Here is a 22,406-nt window from a genome sequence, read left to right on the forward strand (position 1 = left end):
CAGCACAGAGAAGAAAAAGAAGCAGAAAACTGTGAATTTAATTCAGAAATATTACACAATGTAACAAAAATCTGAAATAGCATTTTAAGGACTTTGCATCATCCAAGATTAATGCCAAGGGACGATGTTAAACGTAATTTGTGCATTGCAACTTTTGGGTGGACAAGCATGAAGGCACTACCAATCAAGTGAACATGAAAAATATGTAATTCTTGTAGTAATTTTGTAGAAGTCTGAAATAGCTCATTATTCTCAATAACTGTCAATGCAGAAAGCTGAAATTTGAAGTTCACTTTACCAGCTACCATTCTACCAAGAATGAAGCTTGTATTAGGCACTGATGCCTATCTAGAGCAAATGATGATGAAGAAATTTTCATCAGCTAAATATCTTGTGAGAAAAACTGTTTTTCAAAACAATGCATCTAATAGAAGAGCTATCAAACTGGTAACAGAGAACACTATCTAACTTAAAAAGAAAAGGCAGTGCAACAATACTCAAAAAAGAAGCTTTTCAGCAGAAAAAAAACATGATTTGAGGGAGCAAATGACTGATGAAAATACACAATGTGTGTCTTCTGAATATGTGTATCAAATCTTTGCAAGAGGATTAAAGAAACAAACTGTCAATCTGGAATTCAATCTAACTAAAAATAGCTAGGTTTTCTTTAAAGTACTTATCCACTATTTTAATAGATAGCTTTCCTGGTTAGATAAATGCCCAGCATAAAACTCAACATCCAACATAGAAGGGAATAAACTGCAAAACTAAAAATCAGTCAGGAGAACTAAAAAAAAATCACATTCTTCTTTATCATTCAGCTATAGCAATCTGGATGCAAAAATTATCAAAGGGAATCTATTCTAACATAAAGGTGTCCGTTTACAGACTCACAACTGGGCAAAATTAGCCAGTCATACTTTTAGAGTATAAATTAATGGAAAATATTAATATTCCTTAATATAAAATCAGAATGATTGCACAGGTAAACACAGACCACATTTAGATACCACTGAAACAATAACACCTATTATAATAAATTGTAACAACATCTTGAACTGAAAGTTTATCTAGCACTGAATACAGCATCCTGCAATCATCTACATTTAATTGTTCTTGTGTTTTAATTTCTTTTTCACTTTTAATGGAGTTTAGTAAATATTTGCTCTTGGCCAGCCCCAGCCTCACCAGTAGAGCAGTTCCACTCATTTCTGTATAAGCTCAGAATTTATTAGTGAATAACAGCCACAAGCCCACCAACCTGGGACTATCCCCATTTAGAAAGCTCAAATCATTTACCTTTCTGGGTTTTTGATTTCTTCTGTTACATAATTGAGCGTATCCCAACCAGAGTAAGAAAACAAGGCAGAATATAATGCAAGGGAGATTTCTCCAATATCAATAGAGGATCCCTCAAAAGAGTTCTTAAAGTGCCCTGTGTGTCCTGTGTGGAAAAGATGCAATGAAAAACAGGATAATAAAATACAGTAAGTAATATTTTTCCATAGGGTTTCCACCTCACCTAATTCCTTCAAATCTGCTTATTAAGAACTTTTTTCCAATTCTACTCCAAGTTTTAGCCATGAGAATGGCATGGCATTTAAAACTACTATGAATTATTCTCTGTGTATGATACTGTTCTACAATTAAACACCTGGTTTGTCCACAGTAGTGCAAGAAGTTCAGGAACATAAAGTTCAGACTAAGATATAAACAATTGGCAATGGCAGTACTCAGGTTAAGTGTGGGGGTCTATAACATATATATATATTTAGAAAATAACCCACTCAATTCTTCTATATCCTTTTAAATTTTCAAATATTTAGCCTATGCATAAAACAAAGATTACAAGTGACTTAGATAACTATGGCAAGAGAACCCCACACAAACACCTACAGGGATGTTTGAGGTTTTGCTACTAATAATAGAAAACTAAGAAAAATTAACAGAGAATAAAGTATTCCTGTTAAGATAAAATTTTCCTAAGCTAAAGTGTATGTGTGGTTTTTGGACCAGTATTTGTGAAAACTTGTGCCATCTTTTGACTGTAAGCAAGCCAAGACAAGTTCATCAACCATAGTTTAATATTAAGACTCTATATAGATATATAAACATACACAAAACCACCAGAAACAGAAAGGCAGGTTATTGTGCAACTCCAAAACGTGCCCTATACTATGCATCCTGAAGTGTTGAGACTCCATTAAAACTGTAATATTTGAAGCCTCTAAAATACCTTATTTTTCTTTCCTACTTTTTATCCCAATCAGACATTGCTACTCCCTTGGAACAGACACAGGTGGAGTAACTGCTGAGTTAGGAACAGAAAATGGAGACAATGTCAAAGAAATCAGATGTGAACAAGCTTGGTATCTACGAAAAAGGGATGGGCAGATGTGCTAAGGACTATGGTGCTCACACATGCATATTCTTGATTGGTTCACAGTAATTATCTTGCTCATGAACTTTCAATAATAACCAGTTAGAGCAAAGGACATAAATTGTCAGATTGCCAGGGAAAGACAGCCCTTTATGGCAGCTTTGAGCACATGGTAATTTTCTTAAGCTAACACACCAACAAATTGTTCCCAAAGGAAGGGCTAAGAACAAAACTAAGTTCAGAATTTCTCTTAACTTTAAGGCATAATGCCCAACACACACACTTTCTAATTCTCAACAGCTATAACAGAACTCAGGCTTTGAACAAAAACAGAGCTGTAGCTTCACAAATCTACCTACATATTCTTAGCACATTTGTGCCTTAAGTTCAGACACTTTCAGGCCACCGATTCATTTTGTAAAAAAAAATATTCAGTTGATCTCACTATAAAGTAGGGATGTTCCTTAGAGAAATTTGTAACTTTCACCACTCCCACTGGATTTTGCTGTCTCTGTGTATTGCTGTTTTCACTTCCTTTTCAATTCTGTATTGCAGGCTGTAAATAACACAACATTGCTGAGCAGTCAATTACCTTCTTTTACCAAGTTCAAAGTCAGCTGAGATAAGATGGATATCTCATGACACCATATCATGATAATGCCTAACATTGGTATTATGGGTCTCTTCAAGGTGGCTGTATTATACTGTTTTTACTGAGGCATTTCATAAAACATACAGGGGTAGTTCACAGTCCTTAGATCAGTCACTCAGCTTAATTGATAAGCACAAACCTTTGCTACAATTCTACAAGCTTACCCTGGCAGATTTGAACAAGTCCGGCGATGATGATGGCGATAAGAGCAGCGACTTTAGCATAAGTAAATATATCCTGCACACGTGTGCCCCACTTAACATAGGCACAATTTATAAATGTTAAAAGACCTAGGGAAGGAAGAAAAAGGAAAAATTAGAAGACTATTTGAGCAATGCTCAGTTTAACTCACTTTTCAAAGCTTTTAATTGTCATCTAAATATGCACTGACTTGTTATACTATTATTTAGGTTAAACTAAGCCAAATACACTGGGTACTGAAAACACACTGGTTCCAACAGTTGGAAACAGTTTTAAACACTGTTTCAACAGACAGAAGGAAGTACCTTCCTGTTTTCTGCCCATTTTCCTAATGTTATCCCTCATCAGCTGTACTCTGCAACTACCCTGAAACTAAAGAAACTGCTACATGAAATAATTAATTTCAATGTACCAATATTGTTGTAATAAATGAAAGATTATCTAGAAATTCCTTTGGGCAAACATTAAAAGAGTGTTTGAAAAGGTTTCTTTATGCTTCATTGTTAGGTTGAGTTCAACATCCATGGAGTAGCTGCAATGCTAAATATGCTTACAGATGATTCAATACTCTTTTACAGTTCTACTGAATTATATTATGGAGAGAGAACATATTGATTTTACAAGGGCATGTACTGGGAGGACAAGGGGTAATGGCTTTAACCAGAAAGAAGGTAGATTAGATTAGATTGGATTGGATTAGACTAGGTGTCATCAGGAAATGGTTCCATGTGAGGGTCATGAAGCACTGGCACAGGTTGCCCAGAGAGGCTGGGGGTGCCCCATTCCTGCAAGTGTTCAAGGCCAGATTAGATGGGGCTTGGAGGAACCTGTGGGAGTGGGAGGTGTCCCTGCCCATGGCAGGGAGGTGGCACGAGATGATCTTCAAGGTCCTTTCCAACCTAAACCATTCTGTGGCTCTAAAGGGCATGTGCCTCACAGCTAATACAACAGTAGTCTGCATTTTCACAAACTGGTAGGAAGCAATGAGCATTCTGAATGCCTTTAGTCCTCTATCCCAAAATAAATTAGTCAGACCTATTTCACAAGATTGCAATGAAACTTGAAATGAGACTTTCAGATCTCACAAATATTTTGTAGTTGCTGACTAAACTTACTCACATGATCAACTTCCCCAAGACAGTTCTCATGACTCTCAACATTTTGCTTATGCATTCATTACCTTTCTCTGGAGTGGAGAGCCAGACAACCTTTGCCTGAACTCCTACTAAATAGGATTCAGTATCTTCAGTATTCTTTATTTAACAAAATCCTAATTTGGTACATATTTTTCTTAGCTAAATGATTACTACATAATTGAAACTTCTGTATTGGAAACTGTGTTTCTCCCAAATCTCAGTTTTCTCTCTAGCTAGTGAAAAAATGTTTATATACTACTGTACTTTTTATCTCCATAGAATCTTCTTGTACCGTGTATTTTAAATATGCATATAAATAAAAACTAAACTTGATTGTTTCAGGAGTAAGGTAGCAGTAAATAAAAATTATATAAAAAGATGTGATATATTATTTCCTTCCCATAATCCAAGAATACCATGATACCATTGAGATAAAAATGACCTTAGCACAGCTACCAAATTGAAAACAGTAACTTTTAGAAGCTACAAAAAGACAGGTAATGATCAGATAAGTACAGCATTAGTATGTTACACAGTCTGGACAAGCTGGATGAGCTTCAACTGAGTGTGGCAAGATGACGGGGAAAAACAACCCAGTCGTATCAAATTTCAAAAGTCAGGACTGCTGCAGCTCCCAAAGAGCCTTCAGGAAAAAAAAAACAACTCTGCTCAGTCTCTGCTCTTCAGTATTAGGGACTGGAGTATTTGCTTGCTGGATTTATTTCTGCCATATTTTTTAAAGCAACTTTCATTGGGATTAATTATTGAGTTAGGGCTTGGTCTCTACTTCAGTTGAAATGATACTCTGATACCTTATAAGGGAAAAAAAAGAAAGGTTATCAATATTCTGAATAAGCAACACCTCTCTTTTGCTAAAAATACTGTTTTCTTCAATTTAATTATTGTTTAGCCACTTAAAGTTTCTGAGAACTGTCAAGTTTAGTTCTGTAGCACCAGATGACACCCCACTGCCAAAATGATTGTCAAAGTGAAGCTGTATAACACAAAGACTGTTCTCACACTAGCTCCAGTATTGCTATTACTAAAATTTAAAAAACCCAACAAACAAAACTAAAAGTAAACCCCACAACAAACCCACCCAGTCTCACATACAATCTGTACCTAACCTAACTTCCACTCCCAGCAGCTTCATTATAAAGGGATTAATCATATCCAGAGCTAGGGATGTGACAAACAACCTCAGCAGTGCCAAGACAGGGAGAAGTCTAAGCTTTAACAGCTAAATGAAGCCGTAGAGCAGGGGTGAGTCTTAGCACTGACACTCAGAGCAAGGCAGAACAAGCATTTAAACCATAAAACTGACTGTTAAAGTAAATTGTTCCACCTGCCTGAGAGTGATCCTGCTGTCATGTGTCTCCACTAAAAAAAGAGGTGTTAAATCCTCTTGATTAGCAGCATATGTAGAGGACATCAAAGTGTTTGTCTATACCTACTATATAATAATTTTAATTTAATCACTTTGTCTTAATTTATTGCTTTTTAAGCAACTCCTTTTTATAAGGGCTAACAGCCCTCAGAGTGAGGGGATACCTTAAATGGAAGAGGAGATTCTCCCACACTCCTTCATTTGTGCCAAGACACCTTGGGACAATACCTGCTTAAGGAATGTGAACATGACATGACAGGCCCTTCACTCATTTGGAAGAAGGAGGGAACAGAACTGATTAAACTGACAGATTTCCTGGAAAAAGTTTGTGATTATTTTCCCCCCTACCTGGTTCTCAATTAATGCTTCCACAGCAGTAAAAAATAACAAAAATGGAAGGGAAGCTGCAATCATCATAACCAATTACAAAGGTCAAATATCCAAAGTACAAATGCTCTGTCATTTCCCTTTCCTTATCCTTTATAGACAATTTGAACATTAGAACTCTTCCATAGGAGGCCTCAAACAGGAACCAGCTAGAAGCAGCACATATCCTTGCAGCATATTGTTGGCAGTAAGAGAGTCCAAGTTCTGCGTTAGCATTTTGATACAAAATCGTGTCAAAAGCCTCCAGAGCACACAGCAATGGATCAGTACATCACAAAGCATTGTCCTACAGACTTGCTGAAATACACTTTTCACTGTTTACTGGAAATGTAAAATATGTATATAAACACTTTTAATAGGAAACACCTAAAATTAAATAAGACACACAATTCAAACATACAGTTTCATTATTTTGATACAGCAGAACAGTGTGGGCAGCTGTTCCTCTATATTGACTAACTATATGAATACAAATATTTCAATTTTATGTACATACAAAATTTCCACTTTTCAAAACAGCTTTACCACACATACTGCTCTACTGATCATACAGTTAAACCCAAGTATAAAGAATAATCTTGAATGAACGATTTTTTTGAAACCAGAGTAGTAACTGAACCATGTAACCATTGAGAAATTATTGCAAACCAAAATACATCAGAATTTATAGCATAAGAGCCATTCTACAATAGCTCTTAAGACCACACCAAGAGTACCCCAAGGTCTGATTTAAAATATCTCTCTCAAGGGAAAACAAATTTTACCCCCATTTTTGCCAGGTAAGTAAGCTTGGAAGAGTTCAACACCTTGTTCTGCTTCCAAATGAGAAAATGGTCCATCACTGACTGAACACCTGCAGGTTTCTCAGGCTGGAATTGTTCTTTTCCCCACTGTAACTCAAACCATTGCACATCCATTATGTACGAACTCTGAGTGTGGGTAAGATGTTTTAATAAAACACCTTTAACAAAACATGGATAAAAACTTACCAGAGTAAATTTCAATAAATACTTACATTCACAAGCAGCTGCTATGAGACGACAAGCCACATATGGAGGGTCACAAGAAGGGAAGAAAGGCTGGACTATGTAGTTAGCAAAGGTGATGGCAATGATTGCCTGACTAGTTGGTTCAACAATCAGGAGTGAGGTCCACAAACGAATAAAAGCAATGAAGCTCCCAAAAGACTCCAAGATATATGCATAGCTGGCTCCTGACTTAGTAATAGTGGTTCCAAGCTCAGCATAGCAGAGAGCTCCAAAGACTGAAAATATCCCTCCAACTGCCCAAATTATTAAAGACAATCCATAAGATTTGCTGTAGATGAGAACTCCTTTGGGCGAGACAAAGATACCTGAACCAATCATGTTGCCTACTATGAGGCTTATCCCATTTATTAAAGATATTTCTTTCTTCAGTTGCAATGTATTTTGGTCTCCGTCCTGTTTTCGACTTCGATCTGTCCTTTTTGGTTTATTGACGGGGCTGTATTCAGCCAGTGAAGTTTGTGATTTTGTATAATCTGTCCTTTCTGCCATTGTGGTAAGACTGTGAATTCTCCACGACTCCAAATCACAATCTAAAACAAAATACAGACAGCTGAAATATTTTTTTTTTTATCCCAGGACTTTCTTGCAAAATCTTCTTTCCACCTTTTTACCCTATGACTTACAAATATAAATTAAGATATTTCCTTTTGTTGCTTCATGTTTGGTTCTTTTTACACAAAGTCAAATTCATGCACAGTTAAACAGCAGAACCAACCCAGACAAGCCAAGAGACAAATTCCTATATAACTTAGAATGAAAGAGGAACTGCTACCAAAACTGCTACAAACAAACAAAACTGCAGGAAGGACAGAATTAAAGGTCTCCTATCTTGAGAAGATCAGAAGAAAGACCAGAAAGAACAAGAGTGAGATGTTATAGATCAGGAAGCACCGCAAGACCAAAATGGAAGTTGTAAGCACGAGCACAGATGTATTGCAATACCAAAACTACCAATCCAAGCCCTGTGCTTACACAGGTAATTTATGAATGATCTAGCAACATGTTATCAATTGCTGAGGGCCACAGGCACAGCTCCTCACTCCACTGCGCCCTTGATGCAAGCCTTGACCTCTTACTGACACCAAGCTCTTCCCTCCCTCTGCAAACTCTTTATCCAGATCTCACTGCCTCATCACTCACTTATCTAAAAGTACAGACCGTGCATAGAAACCCACAATCCAAATTCCTCCATTAGCAGTTGTATTTAACAGTATCTAAGGACACAGAAATTAGCTTTTTTCCTCTGCTTCAGAACTGACTGACTGACTGGAAAAGAGCCCCCTTCTTCTGAAGTCTCCAGAAAATGCTCCCATGCCTTCCAAAAGCAAGTTACTGCTAATAAAATCTCTCAGCTCAAGAAGACATTGATAATTCTGAATAAGACCCATTTTACACAAGATCACTAGCTTATTAGTTGCATAAAAAACCAGGCCCTACATATCTACCAGAATTATTTTCATAACTATTCGTTTGTCCTGTCCCTGATTAAGCCTTTAGTGTATACTTCAGCTATTTACTATAGAATAGGAAAAAAAATGAAAATCTGGGTCAATTAGAATAAATCTGGGTCAATTAGCAGCTAATCTAGTGTGGTGTGGATTTTATGCTTCTTTGGGGGTAACACTAATTTTACAAAAGGTTTTCTAAATGCAACAATAAACTTGTCAACTGTGACAACAAAAAAACCTGAATATGGGAATTTTTAAAGGTCAACATGCAGTCACCCAAACTACATGTGCATCTAGTAACATATGAACATACAAGCTCTTGCAGGCACACCTTTTTTGAGAGAATACTCCTCCTCTATCATAAAGCCAATACCTGTATACTAAAGCACAGAGAATCTGACCAGACATCCCTAAACTAGAATGAAGATGTGAAAATTACAAAGGTTCTTTTCAATCAATTAAAGAAGTAACTTCTACTGAAATGGAGTACAAATTTTTTATTGAGAAATATTACATCATTCATCTCCAACTCATCAATCTTTAGAGACTGTGTTCTTTTAAATAATGCAGAGTGAGACCCTCAATCTGTTTAGTTGGATGCCTTCTGGTTTATTTTCCCCTCAATACTCCACATGAACACTTTAAAGATGTTTAATTACTAAATACAGATTTTATCATTAATATGAGTCAACATCAAATATCACAGATACATCAGAAGACATCAAATTTCACACTTATAATCAAACAAATTCTTTTCAAACTTCTAGAAACTAATCACTGCCATTTCAGAACTTAAAAGCTTGAGTATTATAATGAGGCAACCCCAACAAAATTAACTAGAAGAGAGGCATCCCCACAGTTTCTATGGATTAGTGTCAGCAAGACTGCAAAGGAAAAGCAAAGTAAATTGTTCACAGCAGTTGTTACCTGTTTCTCTTGTTATTTATTCTTCCATCTGCCTTGTGCCAAATTCAACTGCAACCACTGCCTGACTTTGCGTTAGTGGTGTAGTAGAGCAAAGTTTTCAAAAATATATGTGCTCTATAAATTCACAAGATTGTTTGCTTCACAAGAGGAAGTTATTATCTGTAAATGCATATAATCATTAAGCAATTATAGATATCATGCAGTCATCAGAAAATTCTGCAAAACAGCAGAACAAGTAATCAAAGCAGATGTTTTCATGACTAATTTGGCTGTAAGAAGTGGATTTAAAAAAGCACTTGTGACCCATACAAATATAATTCAACTCCAAACTGAGTCTTTTAATTTCCATGAAAAGAACAGGACAGGACACTAGTTGCAAATGTTTTTTAGAAGGCAATTCACCCTGAACAAATGTCAGCAGAAGAAACAAGAATACTACAGCTATTATTATGACATCCAGCTGCCATTTGAAAACATGCCATGTTCATTTTCAGCCCTTACAGCCAAAGGGCAAAACTGCATAAATATGTTAAGAGCTGATCATGAATGTAAAACACCGTTTTGGGGGTAACTACACAGCTTTAGGATTTCTTGCTCACTTATTGCAATCATCATTTCCGTCTCCTCCTAAACACCTTCCAAAGTACAAATTCATCAGCAGCATACACATTACTTGGAATACTCAGGCATTTTGATGATTTAAGTCAATTGAATAATTCAAATCCCATCAAACCTGGTGTGTTAATTTATAGCCAGTTTTGCACAAAGAGTAACCATGATTGATTTACCTCATGGTCTGGAGTTCAGAGGTGCATTTAATTACCTGCAACTGCAGATTCAGTCACCCATTCAATGCATCCACCTCAACCAGCAGCACGTGACTGCAGCTCTATACAGTTTTGCTACCCATGACTTTGACTGTTTCTTGCCCTACTATCTCCATCGGGAAAGAACAACATCTCTCAACCAAGACTCTTTTCTCCCAATTTTGTCTCTTTTGTTATTCCCAATTTCGGGAATCTGCTAACAACTAGGATTTGCCTGAAGGTGTGTACAACAGCTCAATAGAGATTTGATACTTCATTCTCCTCTCTAGTCTTGTTTGTTTACTATGCCTTTTAAAGCCTTCAGGGCAGAATTGCTTGTTTGCCTTACCACCACCTCGGACAAAATCAAAACTGTTGGCAGGTTTTTTCTCTCAAGTACTTCACTTAATTTTAAGTGGAATTAGAATCTGCAACTTTGACCACTTGGAATAAACTTACCAAGAAAGAGGGAAAGCAGAGACTAGAGAAAACTGAAGCTATGTCAGAGAAAAAACACATGTATCAAAATCCATTATTCTGTCCCAAGATCATTATTTCAGTGGAAACAGAAAAGAGGCTTGGAGGAGGAGAGCCAGAGACAAATAGTATACATTTTCTAACATACAATCATCCTAATATACAGCAGCTAAAAATACTTTCAGAACATCCTCCAGCAGGAGACCACAGGAGTGCTATGGCTAATGCAGGGCTCTGCCTCCACACAAGCTAACCCACACGGATTTCCTCATCGCTCACCCTTGTGCAACACAGTGTCTCCAACTCTTTTTTTTTTTTTTTTTTTTGCTGATCACTGCAGCTGTGAGGAATCTTTTTGCTGATATATGTAGATTTTATTTTTTTTTTTACTGAAATGATTGCTGTTGGTATAGAAAGCTATGGTATGAAACCAGGGCAGAGTGACCTGAAACTAGGATGGCTTCACTGTTTCACCAAAAATGTATCTTCTGGTGAGGCCTATCACACTGCAGCCAGGTACCAGAGGAGCTGATGAAGGTTAACATGCAATTAGCAATGTACTAACACTGCATTACAGGGTGGGCCTCCTTCAAGGGGAGGGAAAGAGGAACCATCTGCCAAGATCCCCTTTCTCCCACTGAGCAGAAGACCCGACAGTTGTTTTACCTGGGATGAACCTGCAAGTGATTTCATGACCAAGGTGAAGTACCAAACTGCTAAAAGCTTACTGTGTTTGCTGTGCTTTTATACAATACCTGCTCATTAGCAAAGATTTCTGGTGCTCTTGCTTCTGTCTTCCTCAGCTCTTGATTGCATAAAACAACTCCCATAGTAACACAGCTTTACATTGGCTGTTCACATATACCAGATGTAAGACTACTATTTCTGAACACAATGACTGGCCCCATGAGCAATATTCAGGATTGCTCTCTATACAGGGAAACAGCATCAAAGCCTTCAGGGAGTTAAGCTCCAACAGAGCAAACGCTTATTCATTGCACTGTATATATTTAGGCACCTCACAGTCTGAACATTTACATGGGAAAGGCTTAGAGTTTGTCTAGGACATGCTTTTCTTTTTCTGCTGAGAGAAGAATCACTGCCCTGCCATATATACACTTAACAGACAAGAAGCCCATGCAACAACAACAATTCCCACTGTAAAGATTTGTTCAACCAAGTATTTTGTGCTTGCATATACAAACACACCATCTTTAGCACAATAAAAAAGAAATCCTACCAATAAACTTTTGATCAAATAGAATTGGTTGTAACATCCTTTAAAAAAAAAAAAGACAAGGTATGTTTATCATGTAAAAAAGTATGAAAGAGAAGTTACTATGACAGTCTTTTCACTTGATAGTTTATCAGTATGGTAATTAAGTAATATTTTCGTATTTTTAATTATTTTCATATTTCCAAGGAAAAAAACACAGGTAAGCTCACAACAGGGACTTTGATCAGTCTTGATTTAGGCTGGGAGTGCACGAGGCTGGTGCAGTGAGAGGAAGATCTGGTGACATTTATACGATAAGCCACAGGTAAAGACAGAAGGAAGGAACAATCATAGAGTTTGTTAAAGTAATTCACCTTATTTTTCATGCTGGAGCAGAAAAGTGGAAACCTCTTCAAAGGAGGAAAAATAACGCCAAAAGGCACACGCTACACCCATGTGTACTCTTTAGGTGGCACCTGATCAGATTGTAGTTAATACCCTCCGTTTAAAAACACATAAAACAACCAAAATCACTACTGAACGTCAGCAAGAAAAGGTGTGCTAGCTCTCTGCACCCACCACCAAAGGCACTGAAGGAACACGTGGCTTGACAAAGCCACCCTCGAGTCGCCATAAGCGTGACCCCAGGGCTGTGGCCGCCGGCCCGAGGGCTCCCGCAGGAGCGGGGGCATTTCCCGAGGTGTCATCGCCACTCTCGGAGGCCGCTCCGCTCCCCACAAGCAGTGGTGACCCTCTTTCTCCTCATGAAATAAGCGAGGTTCACACAGCCCCGGGAAGGAAGTAGCTGCAGGCACCCGCCTCAGGCGGGGGCTGTCAGAGTCGGGGCGCCCTTTAAGGACGATAGAGAAACACACACGGCATTCATCTGGCTACCACCGCACACTTTGGCAGCCCGGACCGCCAAAGCCGCCGCCCCAGATGCTCCGCAGGGCAGGCAGTGCCGCCGCAGCCCCTGCACTGAGGCCGCTCCCTGCCCGCTTTCCCTCAAGGTCAAGGGAGATGAAGGAAAGGGGAAAGCTAAAACCTCGCCCGGGGCGTGCCGGCCGGAACCGCGTTACCTCCGCTCCCGCGGAGCTGTCTCGGGATGCTCCCCGCCCGTTGCCACCGACACGCGATGGCGGCCCCTCAACCCCGCCCCCCCACTCCGGCATCGCCGCCGCGCCGCCCCGCCGCCCCGGCCCCGCCGCCTCCGTCACCGCCTCCTTTCCCGGCCGAAATCCGCCCACCGGCCCCGCGGGGGTTGCGCGGCACCCTCCGGCACCCGCTGGTGCGCAGGGAAGTGTTTGCCGGGCCGGAGCTCCCCCCAGCCCCGCGGAGTTCGCGTCGGCCCCTCCGCTACCGGTGGGTGAGGGGAGCCGCGACCGCCTCCCCCGCCGCAGCCGGAGCGGGGGACCAGGCTCCCCCTTCCCCGCGGGGGCAGGATGGAGAGGAGCCCTAGCGCTGACGGTACGGCACTGCCAGCCGGGCCGGGGGCCCTGCCCTCGCACCGCGCTCCCTGAGGGCCCCGGGCCGCACAAAGTTACATCCACATGAGTTACACCTCCTGGAAGACCCTCAGGCTCGAGACTGAGGGGCCTGAGAGGCTGGGAACCCTAAAATCTGGTGATATTTTGGGTTTCTACCCATAGGTCCTATGCACCAGTCATAGACGATATGAAATGAAAATAGAACGGTAGCATTGGTGTGTTCCAGCCTCCAAGAGAGGCATAGCTACTACACCCAAAATTTGGCTTTGTTAAAATAGTAATGGACTTCCCAGAATCGTGATTAAAAGTGACCAGTGGTCCCTGATTATAATAGTAAGGAATTGGCCATTCAGCAGATTTATCTGGGGTGTAATGAAAGCTTTCTTGTCTTCCACTAGCAGATTAATAGTTTTACCCTAAGCCAGGGAACCCCAGGCCGCAGCCCCCTCTTAATGTTCTTTCACTGCCTTTTTACTGCTCCCTGCAAGGCAAAGGGATGGATGGTTCAGTGCCTGGAAGGACAACAGGGTTCAGGAGCCAGGGTAGTTTCACTCTAAATAATTTAATTACTCCTCCCTTCCCTGGGCCACGGTTATTATCTGTCATCTGACACAGATAAGTAAGACATGACGTTTTTCAAGAGGGTAAAAAATCTTGGGGCAAATAAAAATTAAAAGGCTGTAAAAGAAAAGGGAAAGGTGAACCATGCACTCACTGTCATACCCATAAATGTGCTAGTAAATGCAATAGTGGAGCCCAATTTTATTGCCACAAGGCTTACATTTCTGATTTCCATTCTGCTTCTTCTCTCAAAGTTTGTGTGTTTTATCAAGGAGTTGTTTTCCTTCGTTGTCACAATCAAGCTACCAAGCAACTGCTGCACTCATCTAGATCTCCAGATATTCATTACACTGTGTTTGGATAAAAATGAATTAAGAAAGTTGTTTATGGGGGTTTTTTTTGTTAAAAGTTTGCTTTTTAAGTGCACACAAAGAAGATAATTAGACTTTATTTCTAAACTATATATAGCACCATAGCAAAACAAACTCTCATTTGCAGGAGCCTGATCTTCTCAGCTCTTTAATTATGTTTGTCTCAACTCTTTGTTTGGCTTTTGTCAAATACAAGCTATTCTAAATCTATTACCTGCTGAGGCTACTGACAGTGTTGCAAAGCAACAAACAAAACCAGTCTGCTGCCTTCTGGGAGCTTAACAGCCCTGATAGGCGACTTCTTTGTTTTTAAGCCACTTATACAGCACTGATAGAAGATAAAAACATAGATGACATCCCCAGAATATAATCAAATCCTTACAATATGAAACTGATTGTTGTTACAAAGATAACATGTACCAGAAAGCAGACATTAGATGGTAATAGTGCTTAGTGATTCTACAAATGTGCTGGTGCCCTGTGTTCTGTAGTGCAGGATTTTCAGGTAGATGGGTGTTTGCAACAGTCTCACACGTTAATCAAAAGGTGGATTGAGTGTGAATGTAAAAGTGCAGCTGATTTCAGTTGTTGGTAGGCTGCATTTTAAGCTCTCCCATGATTGAATCTTCTGTAGACAGCATTGACTCCTGGAAAAAATGGACTCATAAAATGTGAGCTAATTATAAAATTGCCTTTAGAAACAAGAAATATATGAGAACAGACAAGGCATAGGAAACAAATTATTAGGCATATGCTGGAAGTATAGAGAATGACATTTTACCTTAGAACTTTGAAAAATATTTATTAGAAAAAGTGCCCATTTGAGGGTTTCAAAATAGAAGTTCACTACCTGGATTATGAGAACTTAAAACACCACAGAGATTGGTATGAGAGATCCAAATTAGGACAGCACCATAAGGCTAGACAATGCTTCTGAAATGTTTGCATGTGAGCAGAAGCAAACCTCAGAACAATCATGCAGGTAGATATTTTTGTTCATTTTGGTAAGGTTCATATTTTATAAATTACTTTTTCCATTTTACTATGGAAGCAAAATGTAAGTCTGGACTCCTTTATTTCTTCTCTTGTTACAGATTACATAAATTGTGTGGCTCTTCCCTGATGCTCCATAAATGGCCACTGGTAAGTTATGTTTATACAGGGGTGTGTATTGTCTAAGTGCTAGACAAAAAACAGCTAAAAAAGATTTTGTTTCCACTAGGGTTTTATCTGATACTAATTTAATGAAGTTAAGATCTTATCTCCTTCAGTTAATGAGAACAAAGTCAGACTGAGTTTGGTTAAGTCTGTGAGTTTTGCCCTATCTGCTTTTTTGTGTCTGACTAATATTGCCACTAGATACATCTTAGAAAATGTAATTCAATTCAAAAAGCTTGAAGAATAAACCAATTAAATACCCCTGAACAAACCAAATTGAAATAGCATCAGATTATGGGAAACCAAACCCACACGATATTCATTAAATGGGTTTAGAACATGAAACAAAACCAAGGTAAAAATTGCTATTAAATCTGAGTGAATTTGAAACCTTATACATCAGCTTTGTGCTTGTTCACATGGTCATTCTGGTGAGTTTAAGCATATCCTCACGGCATAAGTCCCCCAAGAATGTGTTGCTCATGCACTTAATTAATGGAAGAATGAGCATGCACTGAGCTCCTTAAGGGTCAGCACTGAAGGGGTGCAGTGTAAATGTAAGCAGTACTCATTGCAGCTTGGAGCTTATGATGGAAATATTGCTTCCAGCCATGTGTTTGATGGTTTGTGCTGGTTCTCTTAGAAATTCTACCATACAGAGTGAGTCCTGGGACCACTTTGATGTTTGTTTTGAAATGTACATTCTGTTGACACAGGAGTTATTCACAGGCGTCATAAAATTATTCAGGACAGTAAATCTGGGAGTTTAGCCAGATCCCAGCAAATGACAATTTTTATAAGCACTTAAAAGCAGACATGATTTTTTGTTAGTTTTTCAACCTTAATGATTTCAAACAACAAACAGTATCAACCATGTATTTCAGGAAAGAGAATCAGTTCAAACACAAATGTAAGTGCACCTGTTTCTTTTCTTTGGCTAAAGCTGAGTGACTTTGTTTACAAAAACAAATTCACTGATCGTTTGCCCTTTGTTTTTACCTTCATCTTTCTATCACACAAATTTCTGCAGGAAGTGGTTTAAGCAGGTTTGAGAGTGACTATAAGCACCAAAGTGCTATGCAATTAAAGAAAAAGGTCTAAATTTAGCTTTCTATATTTACCTTCCCCTGCTCCTAGCTCCATGTCTCCTCCTACTCCAGCGGCCTTCAGCATTTGACCGGTGCTGGGACTTGCCCAGCCCCCTCTGTAAGGCAGTTCTGCTCACTAAGCTGGCAGAAAACAATACTTTTATGAAGGTTGGTTTTTCACCATCAAAATCACATAAGTACAAACATGGAGTAAGCTAGGAGCAGAGGAGGAGGTAGTAGAAAATATCCCTTTAGGGAACAGAAACGGTGGGATGTCTCTGTCTTTTGCAACTGCATTTATTTAATACTCTGAAGAGTAACATTAGTCCTTCTTTTATGGAAAACTTAGTTTCTATATACTAAAGTTTTTAAAAACAGATTGTAAAATGAGTTTTGACATCCCATCTTTTAATTTTATTTGTCCTATCTGGTTCTGTTGCCTTTCAGGTGCCTTTTTCTTTTCACTGCCTTTTCTACTCTCACCAAGTTTATTATTTGTTTACACATATCTTTGTTGCACATTATTGCAAGCTGGTTTTGTTCAGTGCTGTCCATGCTGCAATGCAGAAGTGGGAATAGATGTCTTCTAAAACATGGACAAGTTTTCAAATGTTAACTTTGCTAGGAGGGCAAAAAAACACCAGCAAAAATATGTCCATCTTCAGGTAAACTTCAAAGGTCTCTAGGACTTTTTTATCACTATTTTGATTAATGCCATAAACTTTGTATTTTAATTTTACATTTCTCTTGATCATGTAATCTTCTCTATTAAAAGGGGAATAAGCAGTACATAAAATTTTTCCCAGTCAATTTTGGGAGTTTATTTGGAAAAAATAGTCCCTTGAACATAATACTTGTTTTAAAACAGATGGTTTGTGTTTAATGTTTTAGACAATTAAATCATTCAGCTTTGAGACCCTATCCTTTGATTATCTATGTTGAATTACTTCAGGAGCATCTGGCTATTTATTAATGAGAATGAATGAATCACAGTTCTTTGTTTTCCTGGAAAACGACATGGGAGTCAGAATCATTGTTTCACAAGTCTTATAACACTGCAGGGATTTTTTAATATTATGCTCTTTGTCCATGTCTAATTTGAAGGCTATTAAAAGTAATTATGTATAAAAACAAACTAGGGAGGGTTTGTAGCTGTAAAAAATAGCATCTTAAGGATAAGTTTTTTTTTCTTGTTTCAGGTCCCAAATTAGCATGTGGGTACTATGATTGAAGAATATGAAGCCCTTAGTTTGTAACTGAGTTCAACAGCATTTAAATAAATTTCTTCTGGATGAGGCAGTTTAAAGACATCTGTTGGGTTGGGTTGTTCTTTTATCTTAAGTAACTCTGGCCTTCTAATGCAACTGCTCAGACTTTCTTCAAAACAGTAAAGTTCCTCTCTGTTATAGATTCCCCTGTATTATTGTCAGTTCTTTGTTGATATACTTGTGGTACCTGTCTCTCTCTCTCTCTCTGATTAAAAGCAGGAGTATTCTGAGATTCTGATTCTACTCAGCAGTAGTTGCATTGACACTCTGTTTGCAAGCAGCTGGTTACTAGAGGCTGAAGCCAATGTCATCATTTTGTTTGTATTATCATGCTGAGTCCAAACTTTGCCATTTAAATACAACCAGATGTTCCTTAGCAGAGCCATTTTGAATGCAGAATATTACAGTCCAACCCCATCAGTGCTGATCCCACTCTTCAATTGTTGCTTGTAGTGCACTCCTGTTACTTTTCTCTTAATTACTGAATTACCTTGAAACGTTTGTACAATACAAATAAATTTGGACCTTTAATAAAAGTTCTCTGCTATTTTACTTAGAGAGCTTATAATAACACAATAGTTTACAGTGTAGGAACAGTTGTTGGATGAACAGAAGTCAGGACAGCCTTTATTCCCTAAACTTTCAGACTTCTGGGGGATTCTGTAGTTGTACTTGATCCAAAAGTAAAGTTTTCCAAAAAATAATCTCAAAGATCTCTCTGTATAGATTCTGCACAGTGTATGCTAATCAAATATGCCAATGCATGTTGATCTCATACATTTTGCCTCTAAGGGGAACAGTCTAGTGTGTGCATGTGGTAAGAGTGACAAATAAATTCTAATTAGCAAGCTTTGTAAAAGAAAGAAAACCATGTTGTTTCACAAAATAAGATCAGAATACCTTTGAAGTTTTCACTCAAGGTCTTGCCCAAAGAACTCCATGTTCCATGAGCAAGATTTTCAGAATGTCTCACTATTTAAAAGTAGACCTTAAGAACTGAGAGGTATAATATCTTAATGCTAAAAGAACCTTTAGGAGTAGGGATTTATTGCCAGTCCATTTGCCTTTGCAGTAAATAGGATAGCCCTATTAATGGGTTTATTAGTCTTTTGTCTGCCAGCATAGTTGTTCCAATTTCAAATCCATTCTTTGCTATTCTTAGAAGGCATTCAGCCCTAAAATTAAAATTCTGGTTGACTTTGCTAACTTTTCAGAAATGATTTCTCAGCAGGCTATTTGTGAGTGTTTTGCACTTTGCTCCTTTGTTCCCCACTTGGCTCTTGATTACTTGGTGTGTACAGTGTCCCATGGAGCAAATAATAGTGGACTAATTAAGAACTACCAAGAGTTTCTCAAGTTATGCAAGATCCCCAGAACTATGAAAAGCCTTTTCAGATTCCCAGTCACATACTGTGAAGTGCCATAAATCAAACTTTTGAAAACACCGAAAGCTGTGCTTTGGACACTTACAGGTATACTTTAGTTCCAGAAGAAAGTGCTTTTGTTAAAGTTTACTGCTAGATTTTTTTAGTACTTTTTTTTCTCAGCTGAAATCCCACAGGCTATGAACATTCTGAATACCAGTAACATTGATTTAATGACACATGATCACTTATTGGTGACATTGGTGAAATTTTAGTCTTTATTTTTACATGAGTCTGGAAGACTAAGTGAGGTGAGAGCAAACACTTGTGCTTTACTGTTAGAGCTTAGGCAGGAGGATAAAGGAAATTAAACCTCGTGTGTCATATTACACTCTGGAGGTCAGGGAGTTATTTTTACCTCAGTGTCACTACCATGGGAAAATGTGGAACACCTCAGCTTAAGTGGAAACTATAGGAGATGGCCTGTAGGGTGCTCAGGCTAAACATAAACAACTCTGTATTTGTCCTTACTACAAAGGACAAATTTTATGGCTGAAGTGTTGTATCATTGGGGAAATTGTTATTTGTATTATTCTATGCTAGAATGACATGCATTGTAGATAACCATGAGGCTGTGTCATTAAAACAAAACCCAAATATTTAGATTAGGTGGTTGTACTGAAACAATTGGGTAGCTGCTAAATTGCATGCTGATGGAGTTAAATCCAATGTATAGCATACAGTAAAATTACAGGTGTGAAATCCTGATAATTGCCTTTTATTTTGTTCCTTAACAAGGCTTCCTTTGTCCAATAAAAACACCTGTGATTAAATAGCCAGCTGCAAAAACAAACAAGAATAATCCTGTCTACATGCCCAAGCATATCTTGAAGTCTCAAATGCTGAGTGCACCTTTCCCTCTGCAGCTGTGTCTGTGCACAGTGACTGGGACAGTTCCTGGGCACTGGTACAAGCAGGGGAGGCCTGGCCACAGGCCAGGTGCTCCTTCTCTTGCTACTGAAGATGGACATAAAGAACACTGAACAAGAAACGACAGTTTTCACTGATGGGGTCTAATTTGGATGAAGAAGCTGACAGTTACCATAAGATTTAAACCAAATTAAATAGTCTCAGACCACCTAAGAATGCAGGGGACTTGGCAGTGTTAGGTTTATACTTAGACTCAGCGATCTTAAAGGTCTTTTCAATCTAAATGCTTCTCTGATTTTGAGAATTAATTAAATTGCTATATTGATGTGCTAGTAAATGGAATACAGGAAAACATTCTTGCTAAACACATCAAAATGCAACAGCTGAGGAGTTAAAATGCTATTATGCATCTTACAGAAAATTAAATGTAACTTGACATAATATAAAGACATAATATAAAACAGCATCCAAATCTCTCCTCTCTTGTTCATGTCATGAATTCTCTATGTAAGGGAGAGTTTTCTGTAAACAAATAAATCTGCAGGTTTGAATACCAGTACATGATCGATGCAGTGGAGAGAAAAGGTTTTAGCCAGAGTTGCCAGACTGCATTTCAACCAGGCCTGCAGGAGTCAGAGCAGAAGGGAGGAGAGCAGAGCAATGCCTTGTTTTGCAGAAAGCCTCCCTGAGTTGAAAGATTTCCTTGGCTGTAAATCTTTTAGTCTCATACAGTGTTTAATAAAACCTGTCCAAGACATGCAGTCTATCAGAAAAACAACTCAATTTCTCTGTGAGGTCATACCCCTTCAGCACAAGTAACACCCTTTTTTTTTTTTCTGTTACTTTGTTTGCATTTTGATATTGTGTGTCATAAGGGGTTCTTTTTTAATTTCCTGTGGTTTCATGTGAAAAGAGGGAAGAAAATACATGAATGTGAAGTAGCTCTCTCAGCAAACATTTAATGGACTGGACAGAAATCTTACTGGATAAATATTGCATTTTAATAAAAATGGAAACATTTTCATTGTATTTGAGAGAAGATGACCAACCATGACCTGCTGCAAAGCAAAAAATGTAGAAGAGCCTTCTTTTCTTTTAAGAATTCATAACAACACTGTAAAGGGTGGAAATAATCTCCAGGGCTCCTTAATTCAAGTTATCTCTATTCCATTGTCCCAACAGCTGACCTGATGACAGACCCACTCCTTCACAGGTGGGTGTTAGTGGAGTGAATAGTGATTGAGTATAAATATCCATGTTATAAATATCCATGTTATTTAGCTCCAAGCAAAAACAAGTTAATCTTTCCCTTAAATCACTTCAGATGTTTATAGCTTGCATAAATAAACTGAACAGGCTGAGGGGAAAGGTTTAGTAAATCTCTGTTGTTTGCATGAATTTTGTCAACTAAAGAACTCTTGATCAGGTAAGAGAAAGTTCCATGAATATTGCTAATTTCTCTGGGTATGGGGAAGGAGCCTGTCTTCATGGTGGCCTTTAAATCCTTTTTAAGCCCCTGCTTGAAAGCCAGTCTACAAAGACAAAGCCCAAGAACAGACCAGGTACTCTATTTCCTCACTGCTTGTTCAGTGCCTCTGCTCCAGACTCTTTTGTGTGCCCTTCATCTCCTGTTTGCTAGACCAAACACACACAATTTTATCAGCTTGTCCCTAACAATAGGTGTTGAGATACTTTGGCATGTTACCACATTTTAAGGGCTAAGTTCTTATTCTAAATTACTGCCATTTAATTCATCCTGGTTGAAGGAGTCCAGAAGTTCTTTGACTGATGCATGTCTCCTCTGAAAGAAGAAAGGTCTTTCTTAAAGCCCAGGGAAAATGGCAGTTTGAGGCTCCAGATTTCTATAATATTACTTGGCATGTATTCTTGGCAAAGAGAAATAAAGGCAGGAAATAAAATACTGATCACAAATCATATCAGCACAAGAGCTGGAAATACTGTCTAAGCTTCTGATCTACCATTTTTTGCAAAATGCTTGCAATTAATTGTTCGTGCAGCTGTGCTGTGCTGAATTTAATGTTGCCCAATTAAATCATTAAGTAAGTTCTTTCCAGACCTTGTCAGGTAGTTTAATTTATGGTGGATTTACCTT

The 22,406-nt window shown here is 38.5% G+C and overlaps 1 protein-coding gene and 1 long non-coding RNA gene across 13 annotated transcripts in view; one reads left to right on the forward strand and one right to left on the reverse strand.

Moving 5' to 3' along the window:
• SLC7A6 (solute carrier family 7 member 6) overlaps positions 1 to 13,422 on the reverse strand; it is a 26,798-nt gene extending 13,376 nt beyond the window's left edge. For 2 of the 12 annotated variants that reach the window (XM_071440436.1, XM_071440435.1), the window contains exons 1-4: positions 13,112 to 13,253; positions 7,159 to 7,722; positions 3,197 to 3,322; positions 1,300 to 1,444 (exon numbers count right to left, since the gene is read on the reverse strand). In XM_071440436.1, coding sequence (XP_071296537.1) covers positions 1,300 to 1,444; positions 3,197 to 3,322; positions 7,159 to 7,722; positions 13,112 to 13,238 — 962 coding nt within the window. In that variant the 5' untranslated portion in view covers positions 13,239 to 13,253. Of the gene's footprint in view, positions 1 to 1,299; positions 1,445 to 3,196; positions 3,323 to 7,158; positions 13,254 to 13,313 lie in introns of those variants that run through there. The other 10 variants (XM_071440445.1, XM_071440444.1, XM_071440440.1 and 7 more) reach the window with 10 other exon arrangements.
• LOC139596298 (uncharacterized) lies at positions 13,394 to 18,092 on the forward strand. Its single transcript, XR_011681297.1, has 3 exons — positions 13,394 to 13,533; positions 15,580 to 15,628; positions 17,931 to 18,092. It is a non-coding gene; the product is annotated as an uncharacterized lncRNA (long non-coding RNA).
• Positions 18,093 to 22,406: the final 4,314 nt, after the last annotated feature.

The sequence above is a fragment of the Agelaius tricolor genome, unplaced genomic scaffold (genome assembly GCF_023055355.1).
Source record: "Agelaius tricolor isolate 1412-34295 unplaced genomic scaffold, bAgeTri1.0.p SCAF_15, whole genome shotgun sequence".
In the NCBI taxonomy this organism is placed as follows: domain Eukaryota; kingdom Metazoa; phylum Chordata; class Aves; order Passeriformes; family Icteridae; genus Agelaius; species Agelaius tricolor.